Raw genomic sequence first — 24619 nt, forward strand, 5'->3', positions numbered from 1 at the left:
TTTTCATCACAAGGTTTGTTGCAAGATTTTGTTTTGCAAATGCTCAAGTCTTCAATATCAGGGATTTCTATCGTTTTAGGAGTATCTGTGGCAAATGTTTTGAAGGCATCCAAAATTGATCTGTAGCCTGTACACCTGCATATGTTGGATGCTAACGATTGCTCTAAATCCAACATAGTCATATCTTTTTGATTCTGGAGGAGGCTGTAAGGTAAATACATTTTCATGAGATATCTAAATTAAAAAAAAATAGTGACGGTTTTTGTAAAGTCTGTGTCGAATTGGTTGTGGTAAGTATTTAAATTGATTAAAAGTTTAAAAAAACCAGTTGGCAAAATAAAATTAAAAATAATTAGCATTAATTATAATGTTACGAATTAAATATATGATTATCAGCAGCTGCAGTGAAAGAACATTAATATTAGTTAAAGGAACATTGAAATTTACACCATTACAATTAAATGTACATAACTAGTTGACAAATAATTTGAACTAAATGCGATAAACACTTATTTCTAATTGAGTTTATTTCATTACTTTCTTTTCTTCTTCCATTTCCAATAAATTGGAAGAAATTGGGCTTCCACAAGTCTTAACTTTTATTAAAATTGGCACCGGTTTTAATGATATCTTATATGAATCATTACTGAACATGAATTGGAAACGGAACGTCTCCATCGCTGGTGTTGACTTCATTGCGGGTTTTGACCTAGCAGTTTTAAGAAGGTGCCTTTTAAGTCATCAATGTAATGCAGAATTGACTAACCTGTACATAGCCATGATCCATCCCGGTGAGCAGTACCCACATTGGGAGCCGTTGTACTTAGCTAGTGTTGTCTGCAGAGGATGGTAGCCTTTACGTCTATTGCCTACTTCTTCTATAGTAGTGATGTCTAGGCCATGACAAGCGGTGATAGGTGTCATGCACTTTGAAAAAAGATTAATTGTCAATTGATTATAATGTCATTCAATTTTTTAATGCTTATATAATAATGTGTGGTACATAGTATTGAAACTTTTAGTTTCCAGCTCATCATGGATCCTGCTAGGAACGAGGCTGTCCTCTCGTCCTGTATATCTAAGCTTATCCTTGGGCATAGGCCTGTGACCGAAAGGGACTCAGATGAGTCTATCAATATCAAAGGATTACAGGTCAGGAATTTTCAGTCCACCGAGTTTTCTCTCAGGGGCCTGTACCGTCACAACAGCCCTTGAGGAGAAGTGATTACTGGACTGAGTGCCTCTCAAAACCACCAACGAATAATCAAAATGGGCTAATCTGGAACCCAAGTGTGGAAAAACCTGCGCAACTCTACATCCAGTCATGGTTGGGCTCCGCAAAAGAATGTCCTTCCGCCAGAGATCTTAGTATTGTAATTACATTTCACATATTCCCTGCAATTGGGTAGGAGAGAAACGCACCGGTGCTTTCTCAGAGCAAAAAAAGTCTAGAAACTCCATCAGATTTTTTTAAAAATTTTGCTTATATTTATTTTAAGGAGTCTTACCGAGTTGATGGAATAAGGTAAAGCTCCCTGTTTTCGCACGGACACCACGCACGCGCCACAACCGGCTTGCCGACACATGTATTTAGTCCCTTTTAACTCCAGCCATCCTCGAATATAATCTAATAGCATTACATTTGAAGATACTTCACATCCAACTAGAAATAAATGAATAAAATTTTGTAAAGGTGAATTTTTCACCTTATGCATTTATTATTTATCAACCTATATTTATATATATAAATAAATAAATAGATGAAATTCACAAACAAAACGCTGCGAATTTCATTTTTTTTAACATACCGGAATACTCCACACCATTAACTTTGAAAGTAACTCGATCCATGTCTAACGTATGCTGAAGACCAACACACACTGCAATAGTTTACAATTTGCACAAATGCATTATAACAATGAAAATAATGAAACATGCGACGATTCCACCGACGGGTACTACTAAGGTAATTCACTACGATATCACGATGAACTCACTTAGAAATAATTTTATATGAACATTCAGAACAATGGCTATAGGAATTAAAAAGTAAAGTGATGATTCCGAGATAAAAAAGCTACTCGCATTTAAATTGTAAAATGAATATTTATATAAAAAACCGATGTTGCCAGAATACAGATTAACGAATCAGTTTCTAAAAGGTTAATTAAAGACATTTATACAGTTATAGTAACTTATTACAACATGTATGACTACAAAAAGGCATAAAGCAAAAAAAAACCATCGGACGCCTTCTTGAGCGGTATTAAAAAATGCAAAAAAATTAGAAAAAAACTCGAAAATAAATCATGCCTCACAGAATTTTCACTCAATCGTGATATGAAATGAGAACCTGTAGTTGAACAATAATTGAATGAATTTATACCTATTAGCTTAATTAAATAAATAAATACTTAGCAACAATTAACATGAATCATTATTAAAAGAATATATTGTATTAGCACTCTCCTTGCAGACACAGCGGTTTTTGTTTTAGGTATAATATTTATTTTTATTATTTATCACGCATGATTGCATGCTAAGCAAATATTTGTAAAAAACCTTTATTCGAATAGTTTGTTTCAAAAAATAAATATCTATTGAATTGGAACTTATTTAATGGAAAAAAAGATTAGGGACTAGGGTTATATTACTCCGCTTCTCCATCTTTTCGTCTGTCTATCCGCCTGGCCAGGTTGGATCCAGGCTTCCAGGCTGTATCTCATGAACCGTGATAGCTTTACAATTGAAATTTTCACAGATGCTCTATTTCTGTGAGACTATAACATCAAATAATTAAAATAAACGTTTGAGTTAAGCAATAGATGGTACGGTCATAAAGTTCATAAGTATCCAATTTTTGTGTCGGTCTTGTTTAAACTTAATCTCGTATGTTTTCATGAAAATGGATGATTATTATTTTTAATTCACGTCAGTCCTTACCTTACAAATATGTCATATTTCTTTAGACTTTAATGACTTAAACTAAGTACCTCTTTTAACATACTATTTAATTATAATACATCAACTTAAAATATTTGTACAATGCACTTTACTATGTATAGCACCTAATTTGTTGACCTTATTTCGGCACAAATACCAATAAAAAACCAGCAGACGATATAAGATCGAACGAACATTCACTTCATATTGCTCAGCTAGAATGCCTATCCAATCTTCGAGTGCATCCAATACCCGTAATGTATTGACATTCATATTCCTTCATCAGAAACGATGCGATACGAGCGCGGCAACGAATAACAAGCAAATGGGATTGGTGTGCGCTTGGTATGGGGGGGTCTTGACACTATAATACGTAGGTGTTATGACGGTGTTGCATTACTTAGGAAGAAAAGGACTTTATGTTCCTAAAAGAAATGAAAATTTAATTGTTTATAAAAATACTAGCTTTTCGCCCGCGGCTTCGCCCGCGTCGATGTCGGTTATATCGCGTTTCCAAGAGAAATCTTCAAAAGTCCGGGATAAAAACTATTCTATGTTCTTTCTCAAGGTCAACTCTATCTCTGTACCAAATTTCATTGAAATCAGTACTGAACTGTTCAGACGTGAAAGCGTGACAGACAGACAGACAGAGTTACTTTCGCATTTATAATATTATTTAGTAGGGATAGTTTACTCCTTCACCCTGTATATGACTGTGAAGAAGTTACGTTGGTACTGCCCTGCGTTGGAATCGAAGATGCAACCGCGGGCATTCAGTTTAGAAGGTACATAGAATCTCAATGTCACCACAGTCTATTTAATTGCATGAGAAATAATCATGGCTAACTATGTTTTTTGTTGAAAATGCTTATCTATACTTATCTATACTAATATATAAAGCTGAAGAGTTTGTTTGTTTGAACGCGCTAATCTCAGGAAGTACTGGTCCAAATATTTTTGTATTGAATAGAACATTCATTGAGGCAGGCTTTAGGCTATAAACCATCACGCTGCGACTAATAGGAGCGAAGATACAATGGAAAATGTGAAAAAAACAGGGCAGGTATAAATCATAACTTATATCTTCTAGCTACGGGGACGAAGTCGCGGGCAACAGCTAGTTAGCAATAATAAGCTTGTTGACCGTTTGATTTTGATATTCGTTGTGTCAATATTATTTATTTTTCTAGAACGATATTATTGCCAAGCGATTATATTCTGATTAGGTATATTATTATAACAAAAAAAAAAACCATAAGTACTTGCTTTTTAAATCAGTATATTCAAGAATCAAATGATAAAAAAGGTAAATAATAATCTCATGAATTCAAGTTAAATAATAATAATTAAAAATAACAATTTTAATAAAGGCATCGGTTATTAATTGTCATCCTGCACTTATAGCCAAGTGCTATCTACTTTCGGATTTTTTAGCTTTCATAGCGTTGGCTTAAAGGGCACGTGAAATTCTAATATTACTTGTAAATCTCACTATTGAATACATACAAACAATCTCCAACTTTGGTACAGTAGAGATTTTTAAAGAAAACAGCAGTTGAATGCCTGTTTATCAGATTCTAAACATCACACATCATGTTATAATATTATTAATTAGGAGTGGTTGAGTGGCTAATATTTTGGGTTCTTAGTAAAATTTGAAGTCTTTTGTATTCGTTTGCGCTGACATACAAACTTTTTCAGTCGTGTATGGTCCATCTGAAATAATAAAAAACAATATGGGTTTTATTATTTATATGATAAGCGATAAATAAAAAAAAAACGCAATAAAACTTTTTTACGAATATACCCGTTTCAGGACGTCAATTTGAAGTTTTTGTGTTTGAGATTAACACTTACCTATCGAGAACCATTGTGTGGTTGGTATCCCAGAATCCTGTCTCGCTTGAACTATGGCTTCTCTCAATGCAAACGCTACGACCACTGAAGCACAAGTTGCCGGTTCCCCGGTACCTGGAATTCATAAATAACATACCCATTACTAATTTAGAAACTTCGAAATCAATCCTTGGTGAATACTATTTTTGGATTTAGGTATTATAACCTACACATAAAAAGTTTCTTACCACTAAATTAAGGATCAGTGAATTAGGCTTACCTTTAGATCCAAGTATGACTTCATTGCTGTACGAATTCTTTTTGAAGTAAACCCTAAAGTCTTGTGGTATATCTCTCGCTTGAGGCACGTGGTAGTCCCAGGTTCTATCAGTAACCATGGCACCATCTTCAGAGTAGACAAGTCTCTCACAAGTCCAGTAGCCTAGACCCATGATGAAGGCACCTTCGACCTTGAAGAAGAAAAGGAAGGAATAGTAAAGGCTACACATAAATCTAGCAAAATGGTTTTTAAAATTATTGCAATTATACCCCAAACTTACTTGTCCAACATCAATTTCAGGACTGACACTAAAACCAACATCCTGTAGAATATCTACTCTTATCACTTCAAATTCTCCCGTCAATATATCGACTTCGACTTCACATAATGCCATACCATACACATTATACATTTGCGCATCACCAACGTGAACGAACCCATGAGCCTGAAGATCGACATTAGCATTATAAGCTGCAGTTATCAATGCTTCCCACGTTGGATTTGTCAACGTAGTTCTTATTGGTTCTAATCTTGCATTCAGTTCATCACAGCATCGTCTTAAAGCAATGATGATACTCTGTGTTGTAAGACTTCCCCCAGATATGAAACTGTTTGGTGCGATTATTGTGTTGTTGCCTTTGATTTGAATTTTCTCTATTGGTATTTTGAGGAGGTAAGCTGCTAGTTGAACTGCTTTTGTGTTGATCCCTTGTCCCATCTCAACTCCAGCGTGGGTGATTACAACGGAACCGTCTGCGTGAAATACTGATAGGTTTACGTCAAAGCGTTGTGCTCCCGCAGGTGACCATCTTGAGAACGCCCATCTCAAACCACGCTTTTTCCATCTATTCTGTGTATTAAAGGAGTCCACCGCTGATCTCCTTTTTGTGAATTCAGAATTTGTTTTCATAAGTTCCACCATTTCTACCATGTCACTGTATTTTGTTCTGTCTAAGTTAGCTAGACGGACGGCTACAGGGTCAAGAGATAGTTCGTAGGATATTTGTTCCATTACATATTCGATGCTGGCAAGTGCCTCGAGGGTACCTATAAACGAGAAGAATAATAATTTAGAACAGTTAGAAGTAAAACATTAAAGGTCAGTTTTTGTGTAGTTTACTCACCGGGTGATCTGCACCATGAATTTTTAGCTGTATCAGTGATAGTATCAAAAAGCTTGTAATTAAATCTAGTAGCATCGTAGCAATTGTTGAACACATCGACACCAAGCGCTGACAATGTTTCGTTTATTTTGTAACCATTATCCTCGTATATAGATAAATCGATCTTTTGGATTTGACCCGAATGATTTACTGCGACCTGCAAGTTTAATGTAATAGAATAGTTTGTGAAACGTTACCATCTCGATCAAATTTTGTAATAACTGCTTAGTTTAGTCAAAATCCCGCTTTTAATTATTTTGATGGCATTTTTGTTTTGTATAAATACTTACCTCAAAATCGGACGAGCAAGGCAATCTTTTACCAACTGCTCTCATGTTCGTGGTCAGTGGTTGAATGAACCTGCATGGACGATTCATTTTGTGTACCACAAGACTGCATGCAACAGCGCATTGTATATTTCGAGATATCTTAATGCCGTATGCGCCTCCGAGACGACGAACATGCACATCAATCCTGGAGAAAAGAAACATATATTATATAGCATAATTATTCGAAAAGTAAAACGTAAAATTTGTTTAATGTAAACTCACTTATTTTCAGGTATATTCAACGCCCTTGATATCATAACGTGTACCCCATCTAGCCATTGCGTTGTTGAATGCACTTCAATTCCTTCTTCAGTAGGCTTTGCAACACAAGCTAAGGTTTCCATAGTAAAATGATATTGTCCATAAAATGTGTTACTGCCTTTGATAGTCTTGAATACATCTGTACCAGGGTTAGTAGCGTCCATGGATACAAACATGGTGTTTCTCTTAGCATCCTTTTTAGCTTCTTTAACATCAGTAACTGGTTTCGTAATATTACTGTATTGAACTCTGACATATCTTGCGGCCCTATCGGCAACTAATTGTGTTTCTGCTACCACGATACCGATTGGTTGGTGGTAGTATTTTACATTGCCGTCACACAATACTTCTTCATTGGAAGTGTATAGCAAGCTGTCTGCTGGGGTGAAAGAGTTCAGTCCGGGAATGTCTTTAGCTGTGTAAAAGGCTAGGACACCGGGTAGATTCTGAAAATTAAATTTTAAAACTCACGTGAAAACTTAAGGTAAGGAATTTGATTTTTTTGACCTCTTTTCTTCACTTCTATGAATCAAAGCATGCTTAGTTTCCAGACGAAAAGTTTAACAGTATACCCATTATTACTCAACAATCTTTTTATTCAAATAACCTGCTAGCGATTTACTATACTATGAAAGCAATCCTTTGTATAATACTATTAAGGCATCAAAGAAAACAATATAAAATTAGCTTACCAAAGCAGCGCTGGGGTCAATTTTGGCAATAGTACCCTTCGCTACAGTACTAAGCACGAAGGCTCCAAAAACTTCGTTGTGTATAGATGGTATGTCATCAGTGTATTGCGCCTCCCCTGAACATTGAATCTAAAAAAAATATTTAAAAAATGCATTTCTCGTACCACCAAATTCCCTTTACGTTATCAAGAGAATCAACACTCATTTTTTTAGGTTATCGTGGGGCTTGATTTGAATGCACTAGATCGCTCCCAACGCCAATGTGACTCTTTCAAAGGTTTATGTACTTTATGACGTGTATTCTGTATCTTAGACTTAGACTTGACTACTTAGTAGTCTAAGACATCAAGGAGAAAAGATGAAGGAAAAACATCGTGAGAATGAAATGAAAAAAAGAAATAAATGAATCTTGAAATCCCCAAACCGCAATGAGCAAGCGTTTTGATCCATGCTCAAACCTTCCCTATACGGGAGAGGCCTATGACCAGTAGTGGCACGTTCATATTTAGGCTGGTATTATTATCGTAAGAACTTTCGTGGGCCTACCAAACCCCATTACCACCAATTATTACAATTCTGGCAACAAGACCGTGCTCTACAGTAGCCACTACGTTTCACTACTAGTTTCGTGCGATATGAACACTTACCGCTGCTTCCACCTTAACAATAGGCTGGTTCAGAGGCCACATAGTAGGGTCAGTAGTGAAGGTCTGTTTCCCATCAGAGACTGGTCTTAAATCGTGTATCTTGTCCGTCCCAGATTGATAACGTTTCGCCACAACCTTAGGTGGACATAGAGTGAGGAGCCCCTGAAATTGAATAAGTTTCGAAATTAATAAAAAATAATGACTTCATTATTTCATGTTATACATTTCGTTAGGCCGGCTCAGAATTCTGTGCGGTTAATTCAGTAAGCTGTTCTTCGAGGATTTTTTGATTCAAAATGTAGTTGATTACCACCAGGTAGTAGTAATCATGAACTAAAGGATGCAACATTGCGATAAACACGCGTGAGAAAATCGTTTAAAAAAACGCTTTTGGAAAAAAAGTCATTTCACGAGGTTTTTTTTATTTTTGGTTATCCGAATATCTTTAAACAAGCAGATGCTCTAATTCTGTTCAGAATATAAAACTTTTATCACCTTGTACAAGTAATTTTACTTAAGTCGTTTAGAACACTTGAAGGTTTCAGTCGTCGAGATGTTGCGGGATTTTCATTTGTTTTTTAACAAAACAAGCTTAGTTTTAAAACTACTTAGTCTAGACGGGAAATGACCCATACTGAACAGATTTGAACGAGAAACTTTAATGGTTGCCGTAGTTAGAGCATTTTCGAGTTTTGGCCACAAAGAAAATACGAAATTGGTGTTTTTTTTCTTCTAGAATATAAAACTAATGAGTGTTGTAAAGTGGGTTTTATGACGTACTTAGAGTAACTATTGCATTGTTCCCTCCAACCTTGTGTGTAACAGTTTACTAGTTTGGTATACTGATATTAATTAGTCCATTTAAAAGCATTTAGCAATACCTACATTTTTACATTGCTTTCAAAAGGTGTTTTTTATGACTATAATGATATTTTTGCCAGGCGCTTGCAAGTACCATCATTTATTTTATACCGTCTTTTAAAGAGCTTTGTCATATTTTCTCAATATATATAGCTATTTGATTATGATGTTGCTAGAAAAAATGAATTTTAAAGAAATATAATCCATTTTATAAGCTACAGAGTAGCACTTTATGAACATCAAAGTATTATAGAAGACATCCCGTATCTCCCATTTTAACTTTATCCCACCATAATATATTTAATTCATCAATAATATCACGTCATACACAACAGCTAGCCAAGTGACATTTCTATCAATCGTTAAAGTGAATAGACGTGATAACAGTGACGGTCTAAGTATGGAGATGACATTCCTTTCGATAGGTCACATGGCTTCGAACCGTCATCACCATACATTCAACATTTTCTATAAACGTTCATCTTCGTAAAATGTTACTTGGCTGAAGGGGCAGGAGCGACGTCTCTTACCTTATAAAACAGCGCCTTAGCGATAAACCTCCTATACTCAACAGACTGTTCAGGAGGATTAGCTTCTACTATCATTTCACCATCCAGCACTCTTAAGGCTCCTTGCAAAGTATCATTACTGAATAAATTCTTCCCTACTAGGTACTGTTCCGTAGCCACTGCCCTTGGGAACTTCGTTGAAAGGCCACCGTATATAATACGAGAGCTCTCAACAACGCTCGTGTTAGGATGCAGTTTGTAAAGGAATCCCGCGTTGACTATCGCATGAGCACTTTGAGCTCGTGGCATTAGCTGGAAACAAAAAAAAAACATTTACAATTCCATACATATTAAATGCACATAATAATATTGTATTCTGCAACAACGCCATCTAGTCTCGAATTAAGTATAGCTTGTATTATGAGAGCTAGACAACTGATGAACATACTTTTAATTTTTAAATACATACATATTATAGAGGAATTACACCCAGATTCAGAACAAATTAATGATCATGCTTATCACACAAACATTTGTTCTGGGGTATCGAACCTACGACCTCCCGTAAAGCAGTGAGGGTCAGTATCTACTAGACCATTACAACCCAGTCAATATTATCGTAACGTGATACGTTACATAACGCATACTTATTCACTAAACTGTTTTACTAACTGGAAAATACTTGGAAATATTTTAAACAACTATTTTGCAGAAAGTCATTTTTAAAGATTATTAAAGGAATTTATGAAATTTAAAATGCAAATAGAATTGTCTGTACTGTAAGTCAAACGATCCAAGAAATACTTATGAATAAACTCCAGTTATATGCAAATGTATAATTTTGAATTTGATGAATCATATGATTGTATATACTCACTTACTACTTACCATGAAAGTACTATGGTAATGTTTGACCTCAACCATCTCATTAATAAAACATTAGTGACATTGATAGTTAAAACAAGATCAGTATCTTATACAAGTATATATAATTACACAACGTAATAAGTGCTCGTGAGACCCTTTCCATCGGTCAAATATCTTTACGCTAGAGCATATAAATTTCCTACTTCATAATGATAATATAATTTATGATGAAACTGCATTAAAATTACAAAGTATATTGTCTGTGACGTCTAGTCAATACTCATCATAATATATCTTTGTGCTATTGTTTAAAAACATTAGTCAGTCATTTTTTTAATAAATAATGTCTTTGAAGACGCCCGAGTCAAATTGCAAATAGTCCTATTTACGTAAAGTCATCAATTGAAATATTTTTAATATCTTCTTTTTGGACAGTTTCAAGTTTTGCAGGTGTAAATAAACCTGGGAATCCGATAAAAATAGTTAGCTATTTCAAAAGAAAAGCATAAACTTTATGTAATGCAAATAAGTATTTTGAGTAAACTTCATAAGATTAACAAAGAATTCTCTTTATACCCAAAATCAAAGGACGAAACTGATAGGCAGAAGTTCAAGAGATACTCAAAACTCCAAAAGAAGACTTATAAACTTATTGCAAAAACTCAGAACTTACCTTATATGTATATAGTTTGTGACTATCACTCATCGGGGGCAACAAAACATTTATTATCACTTTTCCTGTCATGTCAACCCTTAGGAAATGTTCCATTGTCACTGTAAGTCTTGCTCCGTAAAAGTCCACTGAAATTAACATTGAGAAATTTTAAATTAAGAGTGGAAAGTAATGGGAGCCATGTTTTAAGTTTCTAGTGAAAAAGACGTAATTAATCCTAATTTTTACACCATTGCAAGAAAAGTATACGTTACGTATTAATCATCTACCAAATGTACTACAGTTACTAAAGTAATTGAATAATATATTTTTTTTTAACAACGACAACGTTCCGATTTCCAATAAAAACTACTGAGCCAAACTTGATGAAATTTGATGTAACTAAATGAATGCTATTTCACATTCACATAAAAAAGAATCAACAATATCGGATCACTATATTTTGATAGTAACTGTCGTGATATTATTAAATGATGTACCTAACGGTTTACTCACGCGTATTTATCGGGGTAGCCCGACTAGTTCGACTCGCGATCCCGCCGCGTCTGCTCATGATGAAGGACTCCGGTTGGGTCCGAAACTAGTCGGGCTACCCCGATAAATACACGTGAGTAAACCGTTACATCATTTAACAATATCGGATCATCCAGTCATAAGTTTTGAGGTAAACAAAAGAAACATTTACAAAGACACCAACGAATTCACCTCCTTCAATTTGAAGTCGCTTTAATATGAATCAGTGAAAAGATAAGAAACTAACCAAAATGTTTCAACACTACATGACAAAACAATATCTCAATATATCCGCCTTTCCCCGGGCAGTTCACCTTATAAGTAAAATATTACGTACTTAAAACATTTAATGGTAATGAGGTCCATGGTAATTGGTAATTTCCACTAAAAACTTTACGAAAAACTTACCGAGAGACAGTTGAGCGCCGACAGTGTTTAGTAGTAGATAAATATCAGATGGGAATTCATTATGAGTGTGCTTGATCATCAAGTTGCCTGCAATTGTTCCTACCTAGAAGAAAATAGTTCTGTTTATTTTCTGGCCACACTTAATAGTTAAATTTCTGAGATGAAACTATGTAACAAGTTTTAGGTACATAGGTTTTAGGTTGAGGTTAAATCAAAATGATATCATCTAATTTTGAAGTGCGTATTTTATGCAAAATATGTTTAATAATTTATGAAGTAACTGTTAAAAACAATTAATAAGGCTAAACTACTAAAACTAAGTAGAATTTAAAGTAATAAATACTAAACAAAATATTATTTTTTAATACAATGAGGAATCTAGGAAAAGTCGCGCATCCACAAACAAAACAAAACAAGTTAAATTGGATAACTTACATTCCTCACAGGTATATGAGCCACCAGGCTGACATGCTCATACAGTTTCCTTAAATACCCAAAGTACTGCTGCTTCGACCCAGCATCGAGCACTTCTAGAAACTCGGACAGCGTGAGCCCAGCCCCGACTACAAGGTTCTGGTCATAATCGATGGACTTCAACTCTTTGAGGTTACTAATGTCTATGAGGAGGCGTGGGTATTGGTCTATGGGGTAGGCACCTAGGAAAAAAAAATTGATAATTTATTATTTAAATTAATCAATTTAAGCTAGGCGCAACATGGTTGACACTATTTTCAAGTGTCTACCTTCGGGCGCAAATCATTTTAAGTATGTTTTAATGCACGTATACGAAAAGTTGCTTGTTGCTAGCCAAGGATGGCTGTTGTTTCAGCAGAAAGTTTCGAGATTAAAACTAGGGTACTAGCAAAATCCTTGCAAAGAAATTTGTAGTTATTATGTTTCAAAAGAAAAAAAAAATGGTAAACAATTCGAAATTGATATTAGCAGACTTCATTAAACAGGTGTTTTTATCTTAATAATGATATAGGCTTTGCCCTCCAACCACAATAAAACAGCTGTTACTATAAACAGCTAACCAAACAAAAATAAATAATTGATATACAACTACGATCTACCTTTAGCAGTATTTCCATTCACCAGCATGTACGAATGTGGTCCTTCAGTCAACAGTATACTAAAGACCTCCAATAATACTCTTGGCTTGTACCAGATTTTGCCATCTCTTAGGACTATTCTCTTTAGTCTATCTTGTACATCTTCTTCATCCACTAAACACCATTCATCGTCTTCGCACGTTTGATTGCAAGGTTTCCCGGATTTCTTACAAATGCTAAGATCTTCTATATCCATAATCCTATCTTTTGGAGCATCTACAGCAAATTTCTTGAAGGCATCAAGGATAGGTCTGTATCCAGTACATCGGCAGACGTTGCTACCAAAAGCCTGTTCTATTTCTAACATTGTGACCCGTTTCTTACTTTCCAACAGTCTGTAGATGAGAAATTAGTTTTTATTACTCATTTATTAATGCACGTTAGAAAATATTTTGAATTTCACTGCGTGACGATTTCCCGACAGATGAATAAACAGATTATTTAATTATAATAATGAGTTAAGAGAGTATAATTCTAAGATTAGACAAAGGGAAAGTAGTTTGACTAATTTGGTTATTTAAAGATATATCTTATACATAACAATAATACCCGCCCATAAACGTTTTACTGCGTTACACAGGTCTCTTTCCATATAGGGAAAGGTTGAAAATTTATGACGTTTGCTGAGTATAAGTTGGCATTTTTGGACCTCAAGACCAACTTTTCACAATATTCTCATAAGTATGTATATCTTACCCATGCATAGCCATAATCCATCCACAAGTGCAGTAGCCACACTGAGTACCATGGTGGTCTGCTAATGTTTTTTGTAGAGGGTGGTAGCCTGCTTTTTTGTTGCCTAGAGCCTCGATAGTCCTGATGTCCCAACCCTCACATGACCCAATGGAGACCATACACTGAAATACAATGTGAATTTAATGTTTCTGATTCGCCAACTTTGTGTTCAGTTTGTAGTTTATAGTTTTTAATGGTTTGATCTTTGGCTCCTGATACTAATTAAGTTTTTAGCTGTGGACTAGCCTTTAAGTTACTTAGAAATATTTTCTAATGTTTTTGACTGTTAAAATCCAGTGGCTGTCTGGCTAGTTAAGTGAATGTTTTTTCCTAACTCATCTTACTCCGATTTTTAGTTGAAAATTAGAAAAGTCTGAATATATATTATGGATTCTTTACTTATTTTGAAGCTAATAGATGGTTTAAAAGGTAAAAACACCAACAAATAATAAATAACTTACGGAATTAATAGAAACTTGTGGGCCTCCAGGACATTTGGATGCCGTCACAATACAGGCTCCGCAGCCACCTTCACGACACATGTATTTGGTGCCGCGCAGCTGGAGGTAGCTGCGGAGGTAGTCCAGTAGCATCTCATCTGAACTAATCTCACTGCCCACTGGAAAAAGAATTTAAAAAGACCAAGGCTAAAGAGGTTTGATACACTGGCTACATTAGCCATCTTCGGGTAAAGCCAAAATACCGACAAGGAAGCGAAGTAGTCACCATGGCTAAAGCGATCGGACACATCAAAATAATTTACAATTTTGGAAAATAATATGCATTAAGAATTTTCAAAAATCTGTCTATCGCGAATCGTTTTTAAGATTCGGGTTTCATGAAATACCCTAAAAATTGATTTTGGAAAAAAGTGGGCCACCTTTCTTTATAGCTGTAACGCATAACCATGATTTCGATATTTTACTATTTTAACAACAAGCAACAGAAATAAACTATATGTCTAACTAGATAAACTATTTCATGAAAGACGGACAAACGAATAAAATGCTAAACGATCAGACAGGTTTAGTAATACGGTTCCGTTTGTACCTTTGGGTATGGAAAACCTTAAAACTTAAGAATAGGAAGTAATTTCTATGATACGGAAAATTATATGACTAACAGCTTATTGAAGAACGAGGTACAGCTTAATATCGTTCCTGTCATGGTGTCTTTAATCAAGTGTAATGTCGACGTATACTTTAAACACGTATACGCCATTTGTTTAAGTGTCGTTTTGCATAAGGCTATTACATTTGTTTAAAAAAATATTGCGTCTAATCACCTCAATCAGCTTCAAGCATTTTGAAGAATACATGTCATATATTTCATGTCTACTTAGGCTGTGAATTTGTAAAAAGTTTCACAAACATTCAAGTCATATGGATGAAGACATTCAGACTCAGAACGAGCATTCGCCGATTGAGGTTTTGGGCTGGTGACCACTGATACCACTCGACTATCTCTACAGTCAATCGGTTTTCACTGCACCAATGTCCAATTTTTTTATCAATGACTACAGATGCATTAAATATGCTGATTGGTTTGTAAAAAGACTACAGATAGGGCCTTTACTGGACCTTTACTGGGCCTTTACTTAAATGAATGGATTTGGTTTTTTTTTATTTATAGCTGTTCTTCAAAAACCCTATTCAAATCTAAAAATCTGCGATTTTTAAACGATTAATTGTTTTTTCACCAGTATTTATTATTTGCTTGGTAAAACTATCAAGTAAGTATTGTTTATCATGAATCAAAGCATTGCATAAAGCATAAATGACAGCTAATTTCAAAGTAATTAGAAGGCCGTTAAGCGGAGCAATGTGAGTACGTAATAAATACTTGTCCGACCGGTCTGTTAAGAAAATATGAGTATCATGACACTTGGTAAAGAAAATGGTTACATAAAGATCTTGTATCAAGATTATGAGTTGGTATATTTATGTAGTAGACAAATTGTGAGATAGACATGACACGTCGAAGATAAGGATTAAAAGATTAAGAAGTAATTAAGAAAGACATTAAAACCTTTTCAATTCCTTATCGATAAAACATTTTGAGAATAAATTTCAATACTTTGTTTTTTTTCTGGAGTTTTGTTTAGGCAGATATTTGATTTATCACACTTATACTGTAAATGGGAAAGTATCTGAGTGTGGTTTTATATATGGGTGTATGTTTGTTATATTTTTAAGCCCAGACGGATTGACCGGTATTGATGAAATTTGGTAATGAGGTAGCTGACATATTGTATTAACATACAGGTAACTTTTGAACGGCTAAAAGTTAAAAGAGTGTAATGTTTTGCAGCTATCAACGACATGCGTGCCAGCAACCTGCTAGCAACAATGATTCAATGTATGTCAGAGTAGTTCAAAGGCTAAATCAGTTAGTCTGCGGCTGTTTACCACAATGTTGGGTAATAAACGTGACAACTTGTAATGGATAAATGCTGCAGTAAATCCTCCTTCTAAAAATCGGTAAAGTGCGAGTCGGGCGGGCTAAATGTTTGGTACCGAAAATAAAACCTGGTTACCTATTAAGTTAATGACCAATTTTAATCAACGGTTACAATAAACATCATAAATTGTGTAAACTGTCTAACTATTTGGGTTCATGAGATAACGCCTCGTGACATACCATCGGACAGACAGAGGAACCTCAGTTACTTATAGGATTTTAACCATAATTTTAGAGTAAACGTATTTTCAGTTCATGGAATCAGTTAACTAGGAAAAATCAAAATACCGGTCTTGCAGTTCGAAGCAAGTACATTCCAAGACTGTGCATAGCAAGCGAATACAAACCTTAACCTGTTGAAAATAAAAGCGAATGGTATACATATAATACTGACACCGCAACATAAGTGCTTATTACATGTAATTTTATACGCGGTCTGGTTTACTCTGAGCAGCGAAAGTGAAACAGTGACCAGTCGTTTTGCATTTTATCTCGAAATTTTGAACTTTAAATAAGGAGTTCAAAAGCTACCATGCAATTTTACTTTGCTTGGGGTCAATGACTATCTTGGTTGACGACTCGCGATGGTCAATGAATACAAATAGGTTATATCGTGACTAGGATCTTAAAGTCTAGCCTAGGATAGGATGTAACAGTCTAGCTAGTAATTTTGACCCAGTGATCATTGATTCAGTTTTCTACAGAGAGTTTATCTAGGGTTCCGTAGAGAGGGTTAAAACGAGATATTAAGAAGGCTTCACTGTCCGTCGCCAGGCTGTACCTCGTGAACTGTGGTCGCCTGACATAAGATGCATTTTTGTTTTGCATCAAGGCTTAGCAACGGTTGTTATGATCATAACTTTATTGGTGGGTACAAATTTATACCTAGATTTTATTTTTCTTTAGCCTATTTTTATAGAACCCTCATAAAGGAAGCGGGCAATGTCAGACTCTTACTGACTAAACCTAATCGCCGTGCAAGGCTTCTCGCATTTATTTATTTATTTAATATTGGATCTCCAACAAAGGATACACAAAAACACTTTTGCAAACAAAAAATAGTGTACATTTGAGTTGTGCTCCCTCAATTACAGGAGATCACAGCATTCAGCAGATGTAGGGCAATGCATCAAGCACCGTCAACTATTGTGGAAGTGAGACAGCGCGCTACACCGTGCAGAGTACTGTCTCTTTTACACATCTATAATAATATTGCTTTAAGAGATGGTGGTAGGCACGCAGAACAATAAGCCTGGCCAAAGTTCGATGCCAGTGCGGTAATTAATTACATGCCTTATGCAATGTCAATACAACTGTGGTTTCCATGTTGCTTCCCACATTGATTTTATCTCTCTGATCTCACAAATTAAAGTTTTAATGAAGTACTTCCTTGTGAACGATAAAATCAAATAATATTTTTTGGTTAAGAAAAAAATAAAGTACTGCTAGCTAAGGGCGAGTAGCGACTGTGCAGCGTGGAGGATTTCTTAGCACATTTGATAATGAACTTAAATGAATGGATATTCAGTGCATATTACTTCATTGACATAGGTTTGAACAACGCGTGGCCTCGAGATGGTGCTATGTTTTTTTGTTAGAGGAGTTTGTACTTATGACTTTAGCAATAAAGTCTGTTTTTAAATGGGATAAGAATAATAATTTGGTGCTCGAGACAAAATGCCCTTAATTTGATAAAAAACAAAACATGATTTCTTAATAACTGACATTTAACATGACTTTGTTATCCAGTAGACCGCAAGGTTGCGACAAATAAATAAAAGTTTTATTTAAAACCTATAAGATTGATTATCGTAAATCATCAAATTGAATACGACTCAGCATTACTGCACATAAGTTTACAAAAGTTGGAACTACAAGGAAAACTCAACAAAAATCATACATGCACAGGTTGTTTCAAATTTACATGTAACATATTTTGAAAGTAAGTCCCCGAAATAGGAGACAAACATAACTCAGTTAAAACCGGTTAAGGCTAGTTATTGCTAAGTAACTTCTAATTCATACTTTTGTTTTTATATTAAAGTTACTGGTTTTAAGCTTTGACAGTTCATTCACATGCAACAGTCACAAAGCGGCCGAGACAAGATCTTTTAAGAACATACTCTATTACGCCGGTACAACAAAAATATTATTTTACTAAACAGTTTTATTTACAAGATACATCATCAATTAAAATATTTTTTTACAATAAATTAAACTAAACTAATATTTACATTCTTAAAACTATATCAATATAAAAAGAAAAATATACATTATTTACAAAGCGTCAAAAAATACATGATTATGTATCTTGGAAACAGTTTGATTGGTCAGTTTTAAAAATAGACATAGGTCAGTATCATATAAATATTAAAATCTGTTTTTTTATTTGGCTATGAGCGCTACAACCCGCTTAGGTAGATGATGCACAAACTCTATAATACATGACTTCTCCAGGGTGATGAATTATTTTTTATCATTATCATTCTAAAAAAAAATTGGTTGTTACTAATATAGTTTTGGTAGATTTCTGTTCAAAAACAAATCACGATTCCTTTTTTCTCACTCAACAATTGCAAATAAAATTGTCAATGACTTAGTTCAGGTATAATAAACCTATGTCTTTATTCCCGGCCTTGTTAAAACCTTGATTTTACCATATAATACCAGGTGTTTATCGATGGTATTGTCACCACCACTCCATTGTTTAAAACCGTCACTGTCTCAACAAATTAATTGGCTGTCCATTATTTGTTGATGGATGTCACCTTGACAGCAACATAAAAACTGTGCTGCCGGTTACACCCTGTATCTGTAATTCTGTGTTAATTTGATTGCACATGCACAGATAGCCGAGTGGTAGGTATAGGTCGCGCTGACCAATTATTACAATACCACGTCTTGGCTCTAGTGGTTTCGATCTCAATATCAGATTAATATTTATTTTTTATGTGTTAACAACATTATTCTGTATTATGTGTATTAAAAAGAAATGTAAAATTCAAACGTTAGTACATACTACTAAGTACCTATTAAATTCATTAGTAAATAAACCAATTATAGAAAGTAGCTTTGATAAAGTCACCGGCCAGACTGAATTTCGGTCGCGGAAGATTTTATCATCAAAAAAGAAAGTTTAGTGTGCACGTGCGAAGTCTGTTGCACTCGCCTGTAACTTCACTTCTTATAAAAAGCTTATAGCCTAATAGTTAGGAAGACAGCCAGACACAATCGGACATAGACAGGCAACAGGCCATCTAGGGTTTGGGGTAGGTACTTTGCTCTACTAAAAGACGAGAAAAAAGATCTGTTGGTACTGCTTGTTCTTTTACTCATTATCCTCGGCTACCGAAGCGGTATGGGTATGTCTTTATTAACAATTTTTAAAAATGATTCGCTTTAAAAATAGTTAAAACAATTAAGCGATAAAATATTGTTGTTACTTTGTTTTTCGGGAAAACGTGTCAAAAAGAACCTTATTATTAACCCTGTACTAATAATCATACCTAAATAAAAAAGTATACGGTCAATAGGGATGATGACATTTTTTTTTGCAGTGTCTTGCAGTTTTTTGTATAATAATGGATACGTATTTTTTAATTTGTGCCGCAAACATAAATTGACCAAATTACAGTGAATGAAACTTACGCGTGACGTCACGATTGAGTATAAATTTTACTCTATCGTTACGTCACAAGCCCCCTCTCCTAAACTTTAAAGCAGTTAATCTTTGTCAATTCTAGTTTTTCTGAAAAAGGAAAAAAATACGTGTCTCATACTTTTCAATTATCTGAGGGACTAATGAGATTTTTTCGTTTTATATCCAGTCATCATCCCTATTGATGGGTGACCAATTTCTGATGATAAATTGTTTACTTTTTAATGCTGATATAATGAGAAATACTTATATTATTTTAGGGAATCTGTCCCTTTTACTACCTTATTGCTTGGTTGGACCTTGGCGATAAATATTTCAGACTAATTAATAAATAACAATCTACCTAACAAACTATGTACTTACCTATGTATATGTTGGCTCTAAGATACACTTTTTATTTTGCAAATCATACAACCCGTAGTACCGTTAGTACTCTTTTTGTGGTCGACATGTGCAACTCAATTATTACAGTTTTTATTTGACTTTATAATGACTAGACGACTAACAAAGTTTTTATTCACACTTTCAAAAATCAAAAGAATAATCTCGTATCTTATACTTTTTGCTAACTTTGTGCTAAGTAAAAGATGAATTCGCCTGATTTTATGATCATGAGATCTACATATTTAGATTAATGAATCGAAAGGAAGAAAATACGTGATCTTAACGCGCATTAATTAGCCTTTCCCGAGTGTTTTAAACTCACTGGAAAAAGGAGCATTATGGCGTTAGGTTAAAGTTGAATTTCGTTAGAAATCCGCAGAATTATGAATTGAACCCACTGCGCGACAGTTTGCGGGTTCGATTCCTGCGTAGGTTGGGCTTTTTGGGATCCACGACTGCTTGTCTGCGGTCCAGGTGTCTTTGTGTATGTGACATGAACGTTTTGAAGTCCCCGCAACACAATTTTTATTGAGGAAGTCGAATTTATATAAAAAGACGCACTCACACATTTTTTATTTATCTGCCATATCCTCTCACTGTAGCTTTCGAATACTTCTCACATAATGATTGTGTGTGTTTTACTAAAAGTAGTTAGCTATACTTATTTTTTCCTTGTAGATATTGGACATAGTCTATCAGTCTAAATGCGTAACTCTTATTTTTTAAGTTCAACGACTTCAAAACAAATGTTACAAATGTAATACTCATACGAAAATCATCAATTAATATGTAGAACTAGTTAGGCTTCATGCCACAACTAAGTACTTCAAATATTAACCTTTTATTAGGGCAATTAAAGTCTTAAATTGTAATTAATTAATTAGTTTAAATTTACCATTGTCAGGCTTCTACAAAGTTTCTGTCTAGCATTGGATCGACAGGCAATCTATTGTAAATATCAATATAAACAGACCGCTACGTCTTCCAGTTGTCGATGGGTGACAGAGCGCCACACATCATTTCTCTTACTCAACTGCTATTGTTCTGAGGTTATATTAGCCGTCAAGGTCATAATTTTGTAGCACTGAATGCATAAAACGTCAAACTACATAAAACAGGCTTTTGCTTTCTTAAAGCAAGCTGTTTATAGCGTAGAAGTGATATTTAAAAAAAACCCAAAGTCTACTAATGCTCCATGTTCTTTGATAACATATCGGTTAATTGATTTAACTGCTACATATTTTGTATAAGAGTAATTTCAAAATTTTATTCCTAATATCCAAATCGATGAGTCTGGCAGGCTTTTAAACTGTTAGCTATCATCGCTCAAAGTATCAGCAAGTACCTACTGTAATTTTAAAATTCAAAAACAAAAAGCAAGTAGTGTGTAGGTAGACCAAATAAAAACAATACAAAATCATCGATCAACGTCCGTCTTAACCCACATGAGTGTTAAACAAAACTGGATTCGCAATACTTTCTAAACGAGATACAACCTACTACTGTGTAATTTCATGGCATCTATAACCAAGTATAATATATTATTACAATCAGGAACCAACGTGATCCAATTACCATAATTCTTAAGTTGACCAAAGCAAATTTCAGTGTCTGAGTAGTTCGTAATCTCGTGTTATTTACATAAATAAAAAAAAACCCTATTTTTAACATTTTAACACCACTAAGATGACCGAAATGTAAGGACGATACAGATTTTTTTAATGAGAAATATTTGATAAACGACTTACCAGAATATTGTATTCCATTAACCTTAAACTTGATTCGATCCATGACTGTATCTTGCGGTTCCATGCAACAAAATGACTGACACACCGTAAGATACTTGCTGGAAGCAACGGATTTTAAAAGTTTGGAAACACACGGTCTTTTGTTGCGGGCGCGAACGACGCGAGACGCGCTGTGTTCAGGTTGTCTCGACGGTTTGATTGACCTGAGATTCCGGGTGACTTGGTGATATTTAAATTTCTAATAGGATGATTTTAATTTTGTTTGTGTAAAAAAAGTAGTGAAAGTTTCCTTTGTTGGTTTCAGTATTTTTAAAAGACGTTTCTTTTAGTGTTGCTGTGTACTTAAAAGCGTTACATTTTTTACAGAGATGGTATTTTAAGGATACAAAGATACTTGTATGCTTAAAATATCACAAGTTTTAGTGCAGTATGCGGCATTTAAATAATCCTAAATCGTAGTAAAAAAACGGTCTTATACAAACAAGTTTAATTTATCCCACACTTTGACAAAACATTGATAGAAACAAAACAATAATAAACAAAATGCTATTTATATATATTATTTGGAAAACAACAATAAGCGTTTCAGTTCGTGAATCGTGAGTAAATTAGTTACGGTACTCGTGCAGATAGTAAAGGAAAATTACAGTGAATAAATTCTGTCATTTTAGATAGAAATGCTGTATAATAATATAATGAAGATGTTTACAATAATATCAACGATTCAATATATTGTTAACTCTATTACATACGACTAGTTTATTCGTTGTGTGATATACCTTTGTAGCTACACCCGGTTAGACTGGAAGCTAACCCAAAAATAGTTGGGAAAAGGCTAGTATGATGATGATTATCTGTTGAGTGATCTTAAATGGAAATATTCAGTCAGAGGCTCAGAGAACCTGATTGAATACATCTATCAATATTACTACGGATATGGAAAAGGGATGGCGCTCTACGCAATGTAATGCTCTGTCATGCTTCCACACTTACAATTGACAAACTACATTTGCATGGAAGACAACCTACTTTCTTGGAATATGTTTGGCACTGTAAAGTACCTTAAGTAAATATAACGACAATGCTTTTGATATTAAAATTATTCTTATGTGCAGTTACTAAGGTAACATTTTCTATCTCCATTTCCACTCACTTTTCTTGTTTCTTTGTTTGTTTGTCATTCCAGTTGGATTTTTGCAACTGATTTTTGGGGCACTTTCCGATGAGGCTGAAATTTTCAGATTAGTTTCAAACCCGATGACTGTGAAATTTACAACTATAAAAATGGGTGGTTCGATTTTGATAAAATTTGAATGGATTCATTTAAAAACGTGGGTTTTAATTTTTTATCTATTAATTTTAAAGTTAAGTATCCATAACAGATGTTGTATTTATCTTAAACCTTGAAAATGCTGTACATATTTCAGTATGATATGACTTAAATTAATTTTGTTAAAGATTCATCATTAACTTGAGCGTTTGGTACGCTATGATGGCAAGAGACCGGACGGTATGTCTTTGTTCCCTTGGAAGATGGGTAGGCCTTTAGTGTGGGACGCCACTTGTGTCGATACTCTTGCGCCATCTCACCTTCCCGGTTCTTCGAGCTGCGCTGGCTCTGCTGCCGCGGCTGCTGTAAACCTCAAACGGCGCAAATATGGTAATCTAGTTGGTAGTTACTTCTTTGAGCCGTTTGGGGTTGAAACTTTTGGGCCGTGGGGGCTGAGTGCCAAAACGCTTTTTAAAGACCTAGCAAAGCGTCTCGTGACCCAAAGGCTGGCTTATACCTCGCTCAGAGGATTAGCATTGCCATTCAACGTGGCAATGCTGCCAGCCTTTCGGGCACACTCCCAGCCGGCAGCGATGCCGATGAATTTTTTGATGCTTTAATTTAATATTTTTTTGTTTTTTAACTTGTAAATATTTAACTCTGTAAAATTGTAAATAAAAATTACATTTAATTATTGATTGAAGGAAATAAACTTGAGCGTTCAAAAACAACGCTCGTGTGTTTTCAAAATGCGGAATCTCGCGCACTTTCTTAAGAATAATATTATTTGTTTCACATCCTTAGTTAGGTTATTATTTTGATACATTATCGACAACATTGTAAAGCGATATTTCTGTTATTATATTCTTATTTTACGTTTAGTAATTCTGTAGTAATACGTCAATTCCATAAACGCTGCCTAAAAGTATGAATGATTTTTCTAAAAATATCATGTACAGTAGGTACGGTGGTTCTTAGATAATTATTATTTTGTGTTTTTAGATCCCATATCCATGTTAATTTTAACACTTTTCACGCATTTGATTTTACTATGGTCTAATTAATAGCGAACTCACATTTAAATCTTATCATTTTGCATAATTATAACAGAAGATACAGTATATTCCGCAAAAACAAGGAACCAATTAAAGCAATGTCTTTTTTTTGTAACTTTACATTAGTTTTAAAGTTAGTGTTTTTTTTTAAATATAAGTTAAAGTGTTCAAAAAATATTTTATCAGGCACTAGCTGTTGCCCGCGACTTCGTCTT

The 24619-nt window shown here is 34.5% G+C and overlaps 2 protein-coding genes across 2 annotated transcripts; both read right to left on the minus strand.

The window, feature by feature from the left end:
- Nucleotides 1–89: 89 nt before the first annotated feature.
- LOC113503920 (aldehyde oxidase 1-like) lies at nt 90–1870 on the minus strand (the record flags this gene model as incomplete). Its single annotated transcript, XM_026886064.1, has 4 exons — nt 1809–1870; nt 1509–1663; nt 767–927; nt 90–204 (listed from the first exon to the last, which is right to left on the minus strand). Coding segments are annotated over exons 1-4 (474 nt in total), but the record flags the coding sequence as incomplete, so codon positions are not given.
- A 2656-nt stretch (nt 1871–4526) lies between these two features.
- On the minus strand, nt 4527–22218 carry LOC113503843 (xanthine dehydrogenase/oxidase-like). Its single transcript, XM_026885947.1, has 17 exons — nt 22080–22218; nt 14291–14448; nt 13791–13951; nt 13056–13429; nt 12418–12638; nt 11983–12085; nt 11062–11189; nt 9543–9833; nt 8152–8313; nt 7505–7633; nt 6774–7258; nt 6513–6696; nt 6184–6379; nt 5340–6106; nt 5060–5249; nt 4801–4914; nt 4527–4659 (listed from the first exon to the last, which is right to left on the minus strand). The coding sequence occupies exons 1-17, from the start codon at nt 22141–22143 to the stop codon at nt 4589–4591; spliced, it is 3798 nt and encodes a 1265-aa protein (XP_026741748.1). The 5' UTR covers nt 22144–22218; the 3' UTR covers nt 4527–4588.
- Nucleotides 22219–24619: the final 2401 nt, after the last annotated feature.

The sequence above is a fragment of the Trichoplusia ni genome, chromosome 20 (genome assembly GCF_003590095.1).
Source record: "Trichoplusia ni isolate ovarian cell line Hi5 chromosome 20, tn1, whole genome shotgun sequence".
Classification (NCBI taxonomy): domain Eukaryota; kingdom Metazoa; phylum Arthropoda; class Insecta; order Lepidoptera; family Noctuidae; genus Trichoplusia; species Trichoplusia ni.